The sequence below is a fragment of the Balaenoptera ricei genome, chromosome 2 (assembly GCF_028023285.1).
Source record: "Balaenoptera ricei isolate mBalRic1 chromosome 2, mBalRic1.hap2, whole genome shotgun sequence".
NCBI classification, from domain to species: domain Eukaryota; kingdom Metazoa; phylum Chordata; class Mammalia; order Artiodactyla; family Balaenopteridae; genus Balaenoptera; species Balaenoptera ricei.
This window is the reverse complement of record NC_082640.1, coordinates 32,466,722-32,485,079: the sequence shown is the minus strand read 5'-3', so window position 1 is coordinate 32,485,079 and position 18,358 is coordinate 32,466,722. Positions and strand designations below refer to the sequence as shown.

Genomic DNA, 18,358 nt, shown 5'->3' with positions numbered 1-18,358 from the left:
AGAGTTTATTTAGAAAATTTTAAATATTCGGTTGAACAGAGTCACAAGTATAAAGGTCTAGTTCTTCCTTGAGCTTTTAAATTCAATTTATATTCTTATTTTACACATAAGCTTGGCAAATTTGAATGATCACTTTGTGGGGGAGGGGCTTTGAGTTGTGTTTGCCCATCCACATATTTTGTTAATTAAACCCCTTTAAACACATTGCATTACTTGTGTACATTTAATTTTTAACTTGATTTTTAAGTATTTCAATAGTCTCAATAACAAAAACCCCTCTCAAGTGCTCAAGTACTATTTTATAAATCTAATACGTTAAGTGCAGTGACTCATATTTTCTGAGTGTTTCAATATTGCATAAGAAGTTAGATTTCAAGTTAAAAATATCAAAACTAAATTACTCAATTATGTCCTTAAATTCTAATTCCAAGGCTGGCCAGACCAGATCATCTTAAATATGAAAGCTGCAAAGAGACCAAACGCATCTGCTTAACAATGTTAAAACTGTGGGTTAGCTTCTTGTAGAAATTTGGATGGACAATTCTACAGTTTCGTCATCCAAAACAATATCAGAGTTACCTCTGCAAGGAATATTGGGTTGCGTTCTTGGCTGCCAGAATTTTTAATGTCTGGAGAGGCCCTGCCCGGTGCCCACCTGTCCGCAGGCTGTGTCCACTGTGCGTTTGCTCTGCCATTCCCTTCTCCCATCCTGGAGAGGGTGAGTCCTCCCAGTTAAGTCCCTAGACACGGGTGACCCATCACCTAATTCCTGTCTCTAGTCACAGAAGTTTGCAGTCTCCACCTTGGGGACTCCGCACTTAACTGGTCCAGGTACCCTTTCACTCAGTTCTGGATTCCTTTTCAGGTCTTCCTCTCTGTCAGCAGAGCCAGCAGGTGTTGAAAATGCATCTGACTCACTCTCTCCCAACCCAGTGACACAGGACTGTGGCTGCTTGGTCACATGGGGCACTGTGCCCTAGCCATCTTCCCCTAACCAGAGTGGACGGGCCTCAAACAGGCTGTGCTGCCCACTAGCCCCAGCCCACCCCAGCCAGATGTCCGGCAGCATGGACAGGACGACAGGCGTGTCCCAGCACCCCCAGGTGTCCCGAGTACCAACGTGTGTGGGAAGCAAGTCCCACCCACCAGCCATGGGCACCCGCCCAGAGCCAGCCTCCAGGCAACAACCTCACCCACCCAGCCGGCCCAGTACATTCAAAGAAAAACAATAACAAGTGTTGGCAAGGATGTGGCATAATTGGAATTTTCATACACTGCTGGTGGAAGTGGAAAATGGTGCAGATGGCAACAGTATGGCAGTTCCTCAAATGGCTAAACACGGATTTAGCTACGACCCAGCGACTCCACTCCTAGGTGTAGTCCCAAAAGAAATGGACACGTGTCCACACAAAAACTTGTACACAGATGCTCATAGAAGCATCATTCACCATAGCCAAAAGGTAGAAACAACCCAAACGTCTGTCAATTGATGAATGGATTAAAAAAAAGTGGTATATACATACAATAATTATTATTCAGCCATAAAAAGGAATGAAGAACTGATACGTGTTAGAACATGGATGAACCTTGAATACATTTTGTTAAGTGAAAGAAGCTAAACACAGAAAGCCATATATATATATTTTTTAAATTAATTAATTAATTAATTTTTGGCTGCATTGGGTCTTCGTTGCTGTGCACGGGCTTTCTCTAGTTGCGGCGAGCAGGGGCTACTCTTCATTGCGGTGTGTGGGCTTCTCATTGTGGTGGCTTCTCTTGTTGCAGAGCACAGGCTCTAGGTGCACGGCCTTCAGTAGTTGTGGCATGTCGGCTTCAGTAGTTGTGCCTCATGGGCTCTAGAGCGCGGGCTTAGTAGTTATGGTGCATGGGCTTAGTTGCTCCACGGCATGTGGGATCTTCCTGGACCAGGGCTCGAACCTGTGTCCTCTGCATTGGCAGGTGGATTCTTAACCACTGTGCCACCAGGGAAGCCCCACAAAAGGCCATGTATTGTAGGGTTCCATTTAGATGAAATATTCAGAACAGGCAAATCTACAGACACAGAAAGTAGATTAGTGGTTGCTTAGGGCGGGGGGCCTTGGGGGAACAGCAGGGTGAGAGCTAAAGGGTGTGTTTTTGAGGTGATGAAAATGTTCTAACCTTGGAGTGATGGTTGCACATGTCTGGGAGTATACTAAAATCCAGTGAATTGTGTACATGAAATGGGTGAATTGTATGATATATGGATTATATCTCAATAAAGTTGTTATAGGAAAAAAGTACACCCAGAGAAATCTTGCTTCCACTCTTGTCCCCTCTGCCAATATCCCCAAGCCTTCTTTTTGCAAAAATAATGATATATATAATTTTTTTAATGTCTTCTGCTTTACACAAGTGGTAGTTTCTTATAGGTACTATTTGGCACTTTACCTTTTTTTTTTTTTTAACTTAGTGCCCCCTAATGCTGGCTGTTTCCATCTCTGTCCTGCTTTTTGATGGGTGCACAATACTCCCTGGTGGGGGTGAACACCCGTGACTGCCTGTTGCTTGATTCCCTGGGGGAAGTTCTGGGATCTGAGGGTGCGCTCTCCCCAGCGGCAGCTGGTGCCTGACTGTCCACAGACGCCTCCATCTTCTCATCTGTAAACCGGCTGTTGCAGGAATCAAGCTCATCAGCACAGGTCAGGGATGTAGAACAGTGTCTGGGACATAACGAACATGATTTGAGCGGGAACACTCATTAGCCTCGCCTTCAAGGCCAAACCAGCCGGCTGGAAGGCTCTGCCTGCCGCTGGGCACACGGCCTTCTCTTTGCTCTTTGAGGGCAGAGGCAGCTGCAGCTTCACCCCAGAGCACAGTGGGGTGGAGCCCAGTAAAGGGGGGGAGGCTGGTGAGGGGAGGGGCAGGCGGGGCCCTCGGAGGGAGGAGCTGAGGGTGCTGGGAAGGGGAGTTGCCCCAACGGCCTAGGGCCTAGGAGGTCAGTGCATCCTACACCAGGGGGGATGCAGGGAGGGGCCGAGAGTGAAGGGGTTGGCGCTCTCTCTTTTTTTAAAAAATAAATTTATTTATTTATTTTTTGGCTGCGTTGGATCTTCGTTGCTGCATGTGGGCTTTCTCTAGTTGCGGCGAGCGGGGGCTACTCTTTGTTGCGGTGTGCAGGTTTCTCATTGCGGTGGCTTCTCTTGTTGCGGAGCACGGGCTCTAGGTGTGCGGGCTCAGTAGTTGTGGCACGCGGGCTCTAGAGCGCAGGCTCAGTAGTTGTGGTGCCCGGGCTTAGTTGCTCCGTGGCACGTGGGATCTTCCCCGACCAGGGCTCGAACCCGTGTCCCCTGCGTTGGCAGACAGATTCTTAACCCCTGTGCCACCAGGGAAGTCCCCTGGGCCCTCTCTTTAGACAGGTTCAGGGAAGGCCTGTCTCTTGAGCATTGAGTGGAGGCTTGCACAGCATGAGGTCAGAAAGTGTGAAGGCCCGGGGAGGCCCACTTGCTGTGTCGCCAGAAACTGCAGGGGGTGCCCAGGCAGAGCCCTGGGAGCGAGGCAGGTGCCAGGTCAGGTGGGGTCCAGTGCTGCCGTGAGTGGGAAGGGGGCCATTTGCAGGTTCTCATCGGAAAAGGACCTGTCCCTCTGCCTCTGGATGTGCGAGACTCCCGGGTCTATATGTGGCCTGTCAGTGACTCTTGGCCCAGGCCCCACCTGACCCATGTCTGGGGCCCGTGCAGAGCCCGTACTGTTGAAGTGACCAGACTCTTCTTTGAATTTCCAAAACATCACCTGCCCAAGCCACTCTGCTTTGTGGCCCATTTATGGGTCCTCCCCAAGATATCCCTGAGGGTCCTCTGGACACTATGGCCCCAGGGGGCTCCAGAATGGAGGAAGGCACCTCACCTCACGGGATGAAGCAGAGCATCAAGGGCCCCAAAGGACAGGCATGAAGGGGTGGAAGAGATAGTGCGTCTGGGACACCCTGCAGGCCTCGGCGGGGAGCTGGGCACCACTTGAGCAGGTGGAGCCCAGGGGACTGTGGTCCAGGGAAGCCAAGACCAGGGAAGCCTGGGAGATTCTGGTTACAAAGAGCTGGTGGGGTCGGGGGAGAGGGCTGGGACCTCGGTCAGGACGGACGGACAGCCAGTCACGTGGCCTGCTGAGCCTCAGAACCACCCCCTCTCTCGCGCCCGGAAGCTAGAAGGATGGAGTCTCCTTCCCTCTCTCGGGGATCCTCATCAGCATTAGATGAGCTCCTGTGAGTAAAAACACCTTGAAATTACAAAGTGCAAAGAACAATGCAAGAGAGGGTTACCGTCATTATTACCCAAGACTATGGCATCGTTTTTCTATCATATAGTTAGTGTGTGTGTGTGGTGTGTGTGCTGGAGTGGCTTCAACATATCCTCAGAGCCAGAAGGCTGAGAGACATTGGGGGGATAGAAATACAAGCTTCAGGAGCAGCCGCGGGTAGTCCGGAGGGGTTGGGGGTGGAGGGCCAGGCCGCCCGCCCAGTCCAGGAAGTGGGCGGGGCGCGGGAGGCGGGGGGCGGGGCGCTCCGGGGTGGGAGGGGACACCGGGCGCGGGCGGGGATGCGGTGGGCGGTGGAGACGCAGCGCGGGGGGTGTCTCCCCGGGAGCCCCGCGGAGCTGCGAGAGCAGAGCTTCGGGAGCTTGGCGCGGAGACCGGCGGTCCGGCTCGCAGGAGGCGCCCTGCTGTCACCGGTGCCGACTGCTCCACACCCGCCCGCCCACGCGGGAATCCCAAGCCTTCCTGGTTTCTCCAGAAAACCCCTCTGGGAGCAGATCGTGAATTCCAGGAACTTCCTGAAGCCTTGGGAAGCGAGAGAGGCCCCCCGCCCCTCCCTCCCAGACCTTTTCTCACTCCGTCCCTGCCTCTAGGAGCCCCTGCCGGCCTGGACAGGGCAGTGACCCACGGCCCCCCTCCGCACAGCCCCCCATAGAGTTCCTCCACAGCCCCACCCCATAGTCCCATCTCCCAGCCCCAGAGCCCCTCCACCCCCTTCACAGCCGCCGCAACCCCCAAAGCCCCCACCTGGTAGAGAAGGCTCATCGTGCCTGTTTCAGCAGCCCGGTAAGGGTCAGGGCAGGTGCTTCTGGCTGAGGGGCCGTGGGCACTGCCTGGGGACAGGGATGCCACGAGAGGCTGGAAGACCACCCACTGTGGCCGGGGTCTCAGAGGAGGCATGAGATTTGAGTAAAAAAGGCTGTTCCAGCTCAGGGTGCAGATCAGGAGGAAAGGGAAGATAAATCCAAGGATAATGCAGAAGGACAGAAAAAGTGTAAGGAGTCGTCGGGGGTACAGAAGGTTGATTCAGTAAGTCTACCTTCAACTAGTATGAAACAAAAAAGGAGCGAACATGGAGGGAGGAAAATTAGCAATAAAATAAAAGAAGAAAACATTTCCAGTCCTAAAGAGACACAGAGTCTTCAGACGGAATGGTCTACGGAATGCAGGATGAAGGAAAAATGACCTGCCCTTAGAAATATCTGCATGAAAGTCCGGAACAACAGTGTAAGAAAAGGTTGACAGATTCCAAAGAGGGTAAAAGTAAAATGTTCGCTGCAAAGGAGTGAGAATCACACTGGCACCAGACTTCCTGTGGGTAGCAATGGGTGTTATGAAGACAGTCAGTAATTTTGAACCTAGTTTTCCACACAGGCAGACCTCGGAGAGACTGAAGGTTCAGACTAGACCACCGCAGTAAAGCAAATACTGCAATAAAGCGAGTCACACAAATTTTGGGGCTTCCCAATGTATATAAAACTTACGTTTATACTGTAGTCTATTAAGTGTGCGATAGCATTGTCTTAGTTAAAAATACTTTATTGCTAAAAAATGCTGTCTTCTGGCAACACAGTGTTGCCACAGACCTTCAACTTGTAAAAGACAAAATATCTTCGAGGTGCAATAAAGCGAGGTCTGCCTGTACTTGGCCAAATTATCAGTCATGTATGGGACAGAATGAAGATATTTTCACACCTTCAAGGATTCAAAAAAACACACACCTCCCATACATCCTTTCTTGGACAGTTACTTGAGGATGTTTTTCAGCAAAATGAGAAAGAAAACTAAGAGAAAAACATGTTATTTGGACTCCAGAATGACCCTCCTGGGGGCGGTAAAGGGAGTCCCAGGGTTGACAGCTCTGCAGGCGGGAGCAGGGAGAGGGCTGGGGAGAAGGTTTGGGAACAAAGAAATTGAGGCTCTGGGAGAGGCACCTGATTAGTTTACTAAGAAGAAGGAAGAAAGGTATTTAAAAGCTACAGGGAAAAACACGTATACTACAAATGAAATTTCAAATATAAGGCAAACTAAAATGAGATAGGATTTTAAGCTACTGAGGGAATGTGTTCACCCAATTGGCCCTGGATGCTAAAAATATCTTCCTGGAGTGGTCCGAAGTGAGGGTGACTGTAGGTTCACAGAGAAGACTTAGCCTTCCTATCAGGAAGCCCGTTAATCACAAAACCCAAGGACGGATAAGCATTCCACTGAGGCTTTGGGGAATAACCAACAAGATATTTAAAAACAGAAATGATAAAAAAAAGGACTAGCTCTGGTGTGGTGGAACTTTGGGGGGGAAGGTCAGGGGTGGGAGGAGGAGGAAAGAGACATTTTATCATTGCGTTTTGGGGGGAATTATTTGGTTGTTTAACCTTGTTCATACGTATTACTTTGATTAAAATTCGTAAATGTTAAACATGAAACCAGTGATCAAATTACTTCCAAAGTCCACAAAGTTCATGACTGGACAATCCATATAGTAAACACAGTTTGCTGTTTTACTTTGTGAAGTATTTTCATTGGCACTTTCTCAATTAGTTTTACAACCCATGAATACAGAGCATGCATCCTTTACCCTATTGTATACAAGAAGGGGAAAAAAAACCAGTTTCAAATATTTACCTAAGGGCACAGTGCCAGCGGGGGCAGGGTGGGTGGGTGGGTGAAGAATAACAATAATTATAACAGTTCCCCACCCCTACCCCCCAAGTGGATGCTTCCAGGTACCAGAGCAGGTAACTGGGACCCCTCCCTGCACTCAGGGCTGCATCCCTCCGTAGTCTCAGATCAATGAATCTTTCTCTTGTTTCAGAGGCTTCCCAGCAAAGAGCTCAGCCCCCTCCTCCCCTCTGGCCGGAGCAGTTCTATTTTTATTTCTGGTCATTGCACATGGCTTATGTCCCAGCCGGTGACTGTGCTCTGGGTGCCAGGCTCCTTGGCAGCAGCCCTAATTCGGGAGCAGAGATCTGCCCAGTGCAGGGACAGCCTGCAGGCCTGCCTGGAGGAGCCCAGATGATTCACGCCGGCCCCATCCTTGGACGATGTAAAATTGTCCAACGTTTCACACCTGAAGCAAATATGGAGAAAGAGACAACCCCAGAGGTCCCACTACCTAGTTCTAATCCTAAGTAAATGCTATGTTGAAGGTACTGGTGAAAGCCTCTTGGGCCTTTCTGAGCCACCCCGCCCTGTCCTCCCTGCATCCTCTGTACTACTGGCCAGTGGGTACCGATGCTCGAGGAACAGGGTCATTGCTCCACGTGTTTCCCAGCTCTCACAAGCTTGATGCTATGGAAGCCTTCCTGTTTGCAGCTTGCTTTCTTTGTGCAGCACTGTTTTTGGATATTGTAAGGTTAATGCCCTCAGTTCTGCATGGCGCCATTGCACGGATGTGCAGGCAGCCACTGGGTATGTCCCTTCTCACGTGGGCGCACGTGGGGACCTTTGGGCGTGTCCGGGTTTTGCTCTCCCCGAAGGCACTGCCATGAATGCTGGTGGACGTCTCCTGGGGGTGAGGATGGGGTGCTCCCCAGCTTAGCTTGGGCAAACTTTTAGCCTCACACAAGTGCTATTGTGATTTTAATTCCAAACATTATACCTGAGTTTTGAAAATTCAGAGAATTAACCAGAATAAGTAAGCAAAAATAATCTATTTTTCACTACCTAAAGATAACAACTGCTTGACTTTTATGTCTTTTACCAGTATTTTTTCTGTGCATATAAATATGTAATCACAATTATATAGCTGTAGAGAACATTTTTTTAAGGTTTTTTAAAAAAATTTATTTTATGTATTTATTTATTTTTGGCTGCGCTGGGTCTTCGTTGCTGCGCGCGGACTTTCTCTAGTTGCGGCGAGCGGGGGCTCGTTGCGGTGCGTGGACTTCTTATTGCGGTGGCTTCTCTTGTTGCAGAGCACGGGCTCTAGGCGCGCGGGCTTCAGGAGTTGTGGCTCCTGGGCTCTAGAGCGCAGGCTCAGTAGTTGTGGCGCACAGGCTTAGTTGCTCCACGGCATGTGGGATCTTCCCGGACCAGGGCTCGAACCCGTGTCCCCTGCATTGGCAGGTGGATTCTTAACCACTGCGCCACAGGGAAGCCCTAGAGAACATTTAAAAAAAATAAAATGTGTGGAATTCCCTGGCAGTCCAGTGGTTAGGACTCTGCGCTTTCACTGCCGAGGGCCCCGGTTCAATCCATGGCCGGGGAACTAAGGTTCCACAAGCCGAGTGATGCAGCCAAAAAAAAAAAAAAAAAAAATCATTATATTTTGCATGTTGTTTTATAACCTGCCTTTTCATTTAATAATATAGTGAATATTGGGCATATTGGACATCACATAGCTCATTTAACTAACCCCCTATTCCTATTGATACTATTTTAAACATTTTGGTAATTTTAACAGATAACTTTAACTTTTTTATTATTTATTTTTATTTATTATTTAATTATTATTGTTATTTATTATTATTTAATATTTGCTGCATTCATAAGAATATATGTAATGGAAGTGTGAGTTTCGACCCCCACCCCAGTGAGGGCTCATCATGGCCGACGCTTGCTGTGTGTGCCTCCCCAGCCCGTGTACCCCACCGCCGAGAATTTGAGGGTTGCACTTTCACTGCAGTCAAAGGCCGCACACTAGCAGCTGTGTCCCCAGAGTGGAAGGTTCACATAAGAAATTCCCCAGACTGTGGCTGGGAGAGAGCTGTGGAGCCCTGGATGAGCCACCCTCCAGGCTGGTCCACACGGTTAACACTCTGGAATGTGCTTATGGTTAGAAAGAGCAGGACAAGTGAGGGGAGTGGCTTCCGCTCATCAGGGCCCGAGCTCAGTACCTATTTTCCCGAAGGAGTAATGGATCACTAAGCAGTAGCCCTTGTGTGACTGGTGTGTGTGTTGACAACACTTCCTAGGAGGTCCAAGGGGAAGCCTGTTGATTATGCAAATCATATTGGTATTTATTGTTGGTACTCACCCAGGACTCCTGTGGAATTCATAAATAACTCGTTGCCCCACTGTTGATGCTGGGAATGGAAGACACTGTGATGGGGGCAGGGGCTACAGGCTAAGCCCAGAGCACCGCTTCTCTGGGCCTCTCTCTCCCGTGAATGAGGGTGACCACGACGTGAAACTAACTAGGGCCCTGTGCTTCCGGCACCATCTCCATCAACACCTGCCGGTCCTGGGGCCGCTGCTGCGGGTTGTCTGTTCCACGAGGCTGCAGCCGGGTGCTGTCACTGGGTCAGGATGCTTTCCACTTGGAAAGCCTTCGGAGTGGTGCTAATGGCTGAAAGTTTATCATAGGATAGAGGGGGCTTGACTCGGGGCACTGAGCCACCCACGTCCCCAGAATAAGTTACACAGTCTAACCTGTTACTCAAGGCCCTCTGCTGTGAGCCCGGCTCACCGAAGGCCAGCCCACACCCCAACAGGACTGCCAAGGCCATGGGGAGATAGTTTCGGATTTCCGCCTGAAAAATACTGCAGCCCTCCCTTTGCCTCCTGATCAGGCTCCCCTGCAGAATGCAGATCCTTGCCGCCCCCCCTCCCCGCCCCCCGCAGCGGGGCGCTCACGGCCTGCGGGCCAGTGCCAGGCGATGGGAAATGCTCAGCTAGCCTCTGCCCTCCGGGAGGACACGCCCTGCACCAGATGCCAGCCCACTACCTGCTCAAAGGCAGCTCTGTGGTCATCCCCACCACGGGAGACCTGAAGCAGGCCAGGCTGGCCCGGCGGGGTCTCCCCCTTATTCGGTGAGATGGGTCTGTCCCAGCCGGGAGCAGCACATGCCCACTGTCAGCTCTGGTCAGGGACGTGCTGTCATCCTGCTGGCTGTTTTGAATTCTGTTAACCAATACATCACCTAGTGCACCCCACGCCTCTGTGCAAACTCCCCCCATGCCCTCAGCGCTGCACCTAACTGCCTTCAGTTTGACCTTTTAATCTGACACCTGGTCACTGCCCAGGGCTGAGGTCCTGTCCCCACAGACCCTCCCCCACACTGCTTACGTGCTCTGTTTGTGGACACGCACGAGTAAATCTGCTTTTCAAGCACCGGGAAAACCTATTGTTTATTTTCTTCCTTCTACACCACTGGGGGCCTCTCTGGGTCTCTAGGGATCCCAGGTTCCTGAAATGGAGGCTTCCTGAACGCCAAGCACCACCCCCATCTTTTGGAAAGGAACCCCAGCAGAGACCTCGACCTCTTTCAAACCTTTGCTGTGACATCAGGACTGATGGCTGCTCTTTCCCATCAATGTTTTTGAAGCTTTTGGGCTCTCAGCACACAATTATTTATGGAAGCGGCTCCGTCTCGCGTGCTGCTGTCCGGGGAGTTCTGAGCAACCAGGAACCGTCTCCAAGAAGGTGCAATCACGGCCGTCCTGGGAACACGCTCCCACCAAGACCGGGCTGGCTCCACACGTCTCGGCACCAGAACGACTTTTGTTTGAAAACGGGTGCTTGTTTCCCTGACAGTTCAGTGTGTGCCGGGGGCCATTCCCTTCCCACCCCTCCTCCTTGTCTGTAACGAAGAAAACAAGCTCTCATCAGGAAACGCCTGCCGGTGTGGATGGAGCTTTAGGAAAAAGCATGTTTCGTCCACTGCAAGGCCTTCCGTTGTTGCTATTTTACGTTTCTTCATGGTTTTCATGTAGCCTATGTATGAAGAAGAGGTGATAAGAATCACAGTCCTGGGTCTGTGCCTGGTAGGGCTGCGACCGTGGGGCGGAAGCACAGCCGTGGTCCAGGCCCTCTCCCTGCCCTGCCCGTCTTGGAAAGGCCCTGCTTCGGAGAGCGGCTGGGGCACTTCATGACCACGGGAGATTTAAGTGGGCTCTGGCATCAACAGATGCTGTCCCTCCCCCCAGATCCCGGGGACCCCTGGCCCTGTCTCCACAGTGCCAGGCTGGCCCCCGTGGCAGAGCAGTTCGGGGTCAGTCTCTAAGGCTGACCTGGGGGACCTAGGTGAGCTGCATATAGGGCATTTTCTGGACAAGCGCTATGCCCTGCACAGGAACCTGCCTTTCTTTTCAGCGCTCCTGGGGACTGAGGCTGAGCTTTCTGTGGGGTGGGAGGGGGAATGTGATGAGCCGAGGGCCCGGGGGGAGTAGATGGCCAGAAGAGCACTCACCCCCTGCAAAGCCTTCTCCCTCTCCCCGTGTTAAGGCCTGCCAGTTCCAGGCTGGTGCCCGCCCCGCAGCCAACTACGTCCAACTGCTTGAGCTGGGTCATTTCAGTTCCCTCCCCTCCCAGAGCCTCTCCAAGGCATGCCCATCAAAGGACCCGCTCTGGCAAATAAAATAATGAATCATAAATTTTATTTCAAAATGTAAACGTCACTAAACATGCATACACGTTAAAACAATAAAATTTACAATTTAGTTAATTTTTTTCTTTTTGCATAGGACATCATTACAATATAGAATCTATGCCTTACAAAATACATACAAAGTTTTATCCGAGCAAGCCAAGGCCAGATTGGGAACTGTACAACTGTAATACTTCACTGTAGTGATCCAGGAAAGACGAAACATGGCCTTCGGAAGCATGGTGTGGTGCTGGTTAAAAAAAAACAACAAAAGTTCCTATGGAAAAGGAAAACACGTGCTCGATGGAAATGCTCTTGGACCCTTGGATTCTACCTTGGGATTTTGGCAAACAATTCCAGAGAAGCTCCATCAATGGCTTTGGGAGGAGGAGGGGCCCTTTGTGCAGAGTCCGGGGGCGGCAGAGACCCGGCGTGCACCCAGCCCACGCACACAGCAATTCCCGGCCCCGTGGGAGCCACAGCGGCCCGCGCCCGACAACCCACAGCTGCTCGGGAGAGCGAAGCCTCCAGCCCTCAGGGTCCTCGGCACTTGGCACAAGGGACTCTCCAAGGTGAGGCGAGGGAGCAAAGCCTCCCACCCACACACCCAGACAGGCACCCTGACCCAGGAATGGACGCCTCCCCCCGGGTGTCTGAGCCACACTGGTTAGTGGCCCCCTGCTCCATGGGAGGCAGGCTGCGGGGGGAGGAGTCTGGCCTGGGACAGGCGTCCCTGGGTTGCGTGGGAGACGGCCTTCACCCAGACCTGTGGTTGCCGGGCAGGCATTCAGCTTGGTTTCCAAACGAGCACGTGCAGCAGCCTGTCGCCATGTCACTAGGAAGACATCCCGAGCCCTGAGAGAAAGCTGCTTATGCGGCCCCGCCGCCCCCCACGCATCCTGTGTCCCCCACAGGGAATGCATGATGCGCGGGGCAGGGGAAGCCACTTTCTCCCATCCTGTTCATCTTTAAATAAAAGGAGTAAGGTTTTAAAGCTGCATGAGAAGGGGAGAGGCTGGGTGGGGTCAGGGGAACACTGCAAGTCCAATACCTCGATGGGGGTCAGTAGAAACCAAGTGTGGCCCCGGGCTCACACCTCCCACCAAATCCAACTCTTCTAACTGATGAGAGACAGAGTAGCAGGTGGGGGAAGGGCCTCTCCCTAAACGGTGCTCAGGCATTAATCAGTAGTAAGCTGAATTGTGCATCTGAATTCTGGTACAAAATTCTCTGGGATGTGTCTGGGACAAACCTTTGAAACTCAGCCTCAGAAATCGGGAAAATCAGTTACAGGACCTGGCTTTTCCCAGGGTGATCCTGAATTCAAAAAGTGTCAGCCCACACCCTTGATTTTAGCTTTGGAAAATACGGTCACCAGAATCGCACGTGGAATCTTTGGACAGAAAGATGTGGGTGACCTGCAAAGCATTTCTTACTGGCTGCAACGTGACAGATATATCAGGTCCTTCAAACCTTCCAGCACTCAGTCTTTAAATGACTTTGGAAAAAGGGTTTAAAAAAAAAGTGAAAGCTGTCAGAAGTCAAAAACATCAGGTAGCCTTGTAAACACAGCCGAAACCGGGAATTGAGAAATGAGGGAACGCTATTGCTCAGATCACGCTTCCCTGTTTGGTGGCCCTCTTGTTTGCTGAGCTCTAGGGGCGAGTCCCTGGGGCGTGCTTTGATGCTGGCAGCCACCTTAGCACCTGCTTCTGGCAAGAAAAGCGGCCAGTCTTCTGGAGACACTGGGCTGGGGGGGAGGAGACTTGGAGACCCCGCTTCTGCCGCACTTCACTTGGAACCCAGAAAGCCACCAGCCCTGTCTGCGTGTCCCTAAAAGAGGGCTGGGGGCCACCCGTGGCCCAGCTGTCTGTCCCCACCTCCAAATCACCTTCCCTGGTCTGAGCTGTGACCCAGGGCATGGGGAGGTCTGGGGACCCCAGTGCTGCTGAAGTTTGCACCTGGAGGCTGCACCCTGGCGAATCCTGCACCTGCCCGGATGCGTGGCCTCAGAATAAAGGGGGGTCATCGTGCACCCCGAGAGCCGTGGGTGGGGTGCAGCAGGATGTAGGTAGGGCACCTCCAGGACCACATTCCCATCAAGGGCATCACTGGCCATTCCTACATAGCACCCAACAGGAGAGGACCCCAGGGTCCTTTGTGGAAGGGGGCTGCGTTTTTCCCGATGGCTGTAGAACAGGGTAGGTGTATGGGGAGCTGATAACCCTAATATGGCTGACGCAAAGAGGGCTTCCTTGTTTGGAACATGGGCTGAACACCAGCCCCCCGGTTGAGTCCAGGATCACTTGTAGGCCTTTTTGGAGGGGAACTCTCCCTTCACTCAGGCAACCTTTGTTTTGAGATCTCTGCCCCCTTGGCCTTGCAAGCACTGGAGTTGGCCACAAAAGAAAGGTTTGAGTTTTCACTACTGTTTCTAGGAGTCCTGAGGGTTCCTCAGTCACACTGAAGCCAGCAAGCATGGCCATAAACCAGAAAAATGAAAGACCCTGAAACAGACCCAGGCCGGGAAGACATTCTACATCTTAGAAAAAAATGCAGGCTGTTCAGCAGGGTCACCCACCGTGTAACTGCTTTCTGGCGGGGGGGGGGGGGGGGGGGTCCTGAGTGAGTGCGGCCTTTCGGGGCCTGCCACCCTCTTCTCTTCCACATGCGCTCCACGCGTTGTGATGATGAGATGCTAGCAAGAGCCCATTCGAACTTAGCCTGAGATTCATGGATTTCTCCCACCCTTCAAGTGAGATGAATTTTAGCCCCAGATGAGTCAGGTTGCCTGCTGGCTGGAACCCCAGGCCGAGTGCTTGGGGCTGCGGGCGGGAGTTCCCTCCAGGTGCCCTGAAGCAGAAGAGCAGTGGCCCACCTCCCCACCAGGCCCACTTCAGAAGGACCGCACCCCGCCATTAGACGAGAACTACTTTGGGAACGAAGACACACTCACCTGCCGAAAATAGCCAAAGCCTGCATATTTCTGTTTTAAGGCAATGTCACCCTTCCATCTATCAGAAGGAACAGCCCTGGGTCACTTAGAGGAAACATTAAATTAAGTGCTCTCTTTGGAAACAGCAAACGCCCGCTCTCCCTCCCCCAACCCCCCACCCCGCCTCTAAAACAAACCACTCTTCTTTTATTCCAAGATGACTGGGTTTAGAGTCCTTTTGCCCCCTTCCTATACGCAGAGAGCAGGGGGGTCGGAAACCCTTCTTCCTCCGCGATGCTGCAGGCAGGTCACAAGAAGCCTGGCCCCTCGGGGCACGCGGCTCCTTCTCCCTGCCTTCAGGGACCCGTGCGTGGCGAGCACACCAAAGGACTTCGGAATAAAATTCCTGAACCTGGAATGTGAGTTCCTGAGACATGAAGTGTATTCGGAGTGTGGCTTTCTCTGCCCCACCCAGAAACAACTTTGGGAGGGACCTCCGAGGGCCCTTCCGGGCCTCACTTTGGAACCGGGCGTGAAGAGCTCTCACCCCAGGTGCTCAGGGCGCAGCTCCGTCCAGGTGGCCAGCACGTCCCGTTCTCTCTCCTGGACCAAACGCGAGCAGGGCTGTCACACAGCCCAAAGAGAGCCAGGGTGGGGCCACCCCCCTCACCCGCCATTCCCACCTGGTTCCCACCCATAGCAAGAGCAATGCTCCCACCCAGCTCGGGAGCTACCATGCTACTCAGAAGCCACCACCACACCACTGGCTGATCCCAGCTGACACAGAGCAGAGTTAGAAATGGGCACCCGGAGCGCTGCAGACAGCCTGCCCCTGGCTGCTAGGGACAGAGGGTGCCCATCTGCTCTGGAGCCGCCCAGGGGCTACGAGCACCAGCTGGGCCTGGGTCTCCGGGGTTCCTCTGTGCTGCATCCCTCGCCGTGACTGGCTGGGGGTGGAAGCAGGATGACCACAACCAAGGCACTCTGGGCTCAGGGAAGCCCCTGTACGGCCCTCTGAGGTCCCAAGGATCATTCCTCCTCATTGCAATGAACAGAGGTCTCTGCAAGATACCCCAAGTCCTTCCCAAACCCACACCCCCTGCCCCAACACACACACACACTCACACACACTGTCCTGGGGACTTGTATTTACAGGCCCCGACTCCCTGGAGGAAGGGAAGGGAGGTGACTGGGCAGGTGGTGGCTTCAGCTCTCCGCTGAGGAGCGCGCTGGAGCCCGGCCTGACCCACCTGCCCAGGTCAGAGCTCCGGGAGAGACGTCCCCGGCTCTCTGCCCGCCCCCGTCAGCACGGGAAGGCTGGCGGTGGGGGCCCTGCACCCTAGTGCCCCACAGGCCGGGGGTGGGCCAGGGCCTCCCAGGTAGGAGGGGAAAAAGAGGAGGGGAAGGGAGGAGTCCAGGGGACACAGGGCTCATGGAGAAGCTGAGGGTTCGCTAATTCTGAGCTGGGGACACGGTGGGTCTGAAAAAAGCGTTTCCCACAACTTCCGTCCAGTGTTCCCCAGGGAGGAAAGAGAATGCACGTTCTCCGACTGCATTTCCCATGACATCCGCCTCGCCACCCCACAAAGTTCCAAGTCACAATGTTCCGGTCTCTTGCTACGGAACAGTCTCTGTGAAGTGCCGAGCGTGGCCACAGCAAGCCACATACACAGAGCGTCTGGCCGGGTGGCCCCGCTTTACCCATCGTGTCAAACAAAGGCATCCCAAGAGCAGGGCCGGTCGGGGAGAACGTGGGAACTGGACGCACCAATGACACCTTCGGACACCCTTGTAGGAGGCCAGTCAGAGAACGTGGTGTAATAGTGGAAGGTCCTGGGGCCTTCTGCGGGGACACAGCAGCGGGCGGGGGCCCTGGCCATGTGGACATCAGATGGTGCGGCCGGCTGCCCAACACGGGTTTGCATCTCTGCTTCCAGCGCTCCGAGGGGAACCTGGGCAGGGTCCCGGAGGCGAGGACCCCTACAGTCTCCCTGGGGAGTGCTCCCCTTACCCATCACGGCTTAAGGCGTCCCTCTGAGCCGTCTGCATTCTGAGCCCACTGCCAGCTGGGGCGAGGCTGAAGCTGGGAAGGGGGCAGGAAGAGGGAGCCGCGGGCCCTGCTTAGGGGTCTGCCCTGGAAGCACAAGGTCGGTGACCACGGCTCCAAACTAACCAACCGGCCTATCCGCCGCCTGCGCTGAGCTCCACCTGCACTGCTTTGCCCCCAATGTGTGCCCAAACCTAAAAGGAAATTCCAGAGTGCAAATCTATGTACAGAGTAAGGCGGCAGGAAGGGGGTGTCCTCACTGACCTCGTGGAACATGTCCATCCCTGAGAAAGGGGGGGTTCAACACCGCTGAATCACCTTCGTGGGTATGTCTCTTGTGCAATCGTGGATGGTGTTTTTTGGAATTTTTTCGTTGTTTTTTTTACAAATTTGACACCTGAGGTGAAGAAAATCGTTTTTTTGTTGTCATTGACTTCATAAAGTTCTCTCTTCTGATTACAAAAGGAAACGACACGGAATCACGGGAGGAAGTGAGAGCATCTGCTCATGGCTGTGGTAAGGAGGAGGGGCCGCGGGGCTGGGTGGGGCCTAGGGCGGGCGTGGTAAGGATGGGGCGTGGCTTGCCGCGGGCCCCGCCCCGCCCCGCCCCGCCCCGCCGCAGGCGCTCAGGGCGAGCTGGCCGGGCTGATGGTGGGGCTGCTGGCGTCCGAGCGGCTGTAGTCGCTGAGCGAGCCGGTCCGCGAGCCCCCGCCGCGCCGCTGCAGCATCCCTGGGTGGAAGTTGGCGTGGCGGCGCGCGTGCTTGGTCAGGTGGTCGCTGCGCATGAAGCGCTTGTCGCAGATGGGGCAGCTGAACTTCTTCTCGCCCGTGTGCGTGCGGTAGTGCCGCGCCAGCTCGTCAGAGCGCGCGAACTTCTTGTTGCAGTCCTGCCAGCTGCAGGCGAAGGGGCGCTCCCCTGTGGGCGACACGGCAGAGGGAGGGTCAGTTACAGCCCACACCCCAAGCCTGCCCCTCCCTCCCTGCGCACCTCCCTCGGAGCCCCGTCTCCACCAGCCTCGGCGACAAATCCTTCAGGGTACAGGTGTGGGCGCCAGCGCCCTCCTGTCCGCAGGGTGGATGTAAGCAGACATCTCCCGGGAGGAAATGGCAGCATGCCAGGTGCTGCGGCCCCCTCAAGTGCCCGGCACGGCGTGCCACACAGCACCTCTGCAGGGTCAGCTGTCCCTAGGCGGTGGCGGGGAGCACAGGCCGGTCCCTGGGCTCTAAGAAGGGGAGCTAGGAGGAGAGGGTGGTGGGGTCAGGGAGAGCTCGCAGGCCTGCAAGTTTGGCCACACCACCCTGGCCCCAGCAGGAGCCCTACTCCAGAGCCCCCAAGCCCTGCAGACAATTTGCTGACGCCAGCGCCCAGCCACCATTCAGACGGTCCACAGTCTCCTCATCTGTAACATGAATGGGTCAGGATGGACCATTTCCAGGGCCTGAGAGTCTATGACCGGTATGTCTGTTTACCACAACAGGCTCCAACTAGAGTCTGCTGCTCCTCCTCTCAGAGATGTTCCAACATGGCCAACAGGCAGCAGAGGAGGAGACTGCGGGGTGACACCTAGAAGAGGGATACGGTAAGGAAGGCTGGCTACAGTCAGGACCTCGCCCCTCGCTCCCATCCCCTGCTCAGGGCAAGGGGCAGGCCAGCCTTTACCCAGGCAAACTCTGAACCACGCACACACACAAAAGACATCAACTGCACAGGGAGAACCAGCAGGGGGTTCTAGCACCCCAGAATGCAGCTCTCTGGCACTGGGGGTGGCCACACAGTAC

General features: G+C 53.8%; 1 protein-coding gene across 1 annotated transcript in view; it reads right to left on the bottom strand.

Moving 5' to 3' along the window:
* Positions 1 to 11,590: 11,590 nt before the first annotated feature.
* KLF13 (KLF transcription factor 13) overlaps positions 11,591 to 18,358 on the bottom strand; it is a 45,786-nt gene continuing 39,018 nt past the window's right edge. Inside the window, exon 2 of the mRNA XM_059912299.1 lies at positions 11,591 to 17,495. Coding sequence (XP_059768282.1) covers positions 17,206 to 17,495 — 290 coding nt within the window. The 3' untranslated portion in view covers positions 11,591 to 17,205. The remainder of the gene's footprint in view (positions 17,496 to 18,358) is intronic.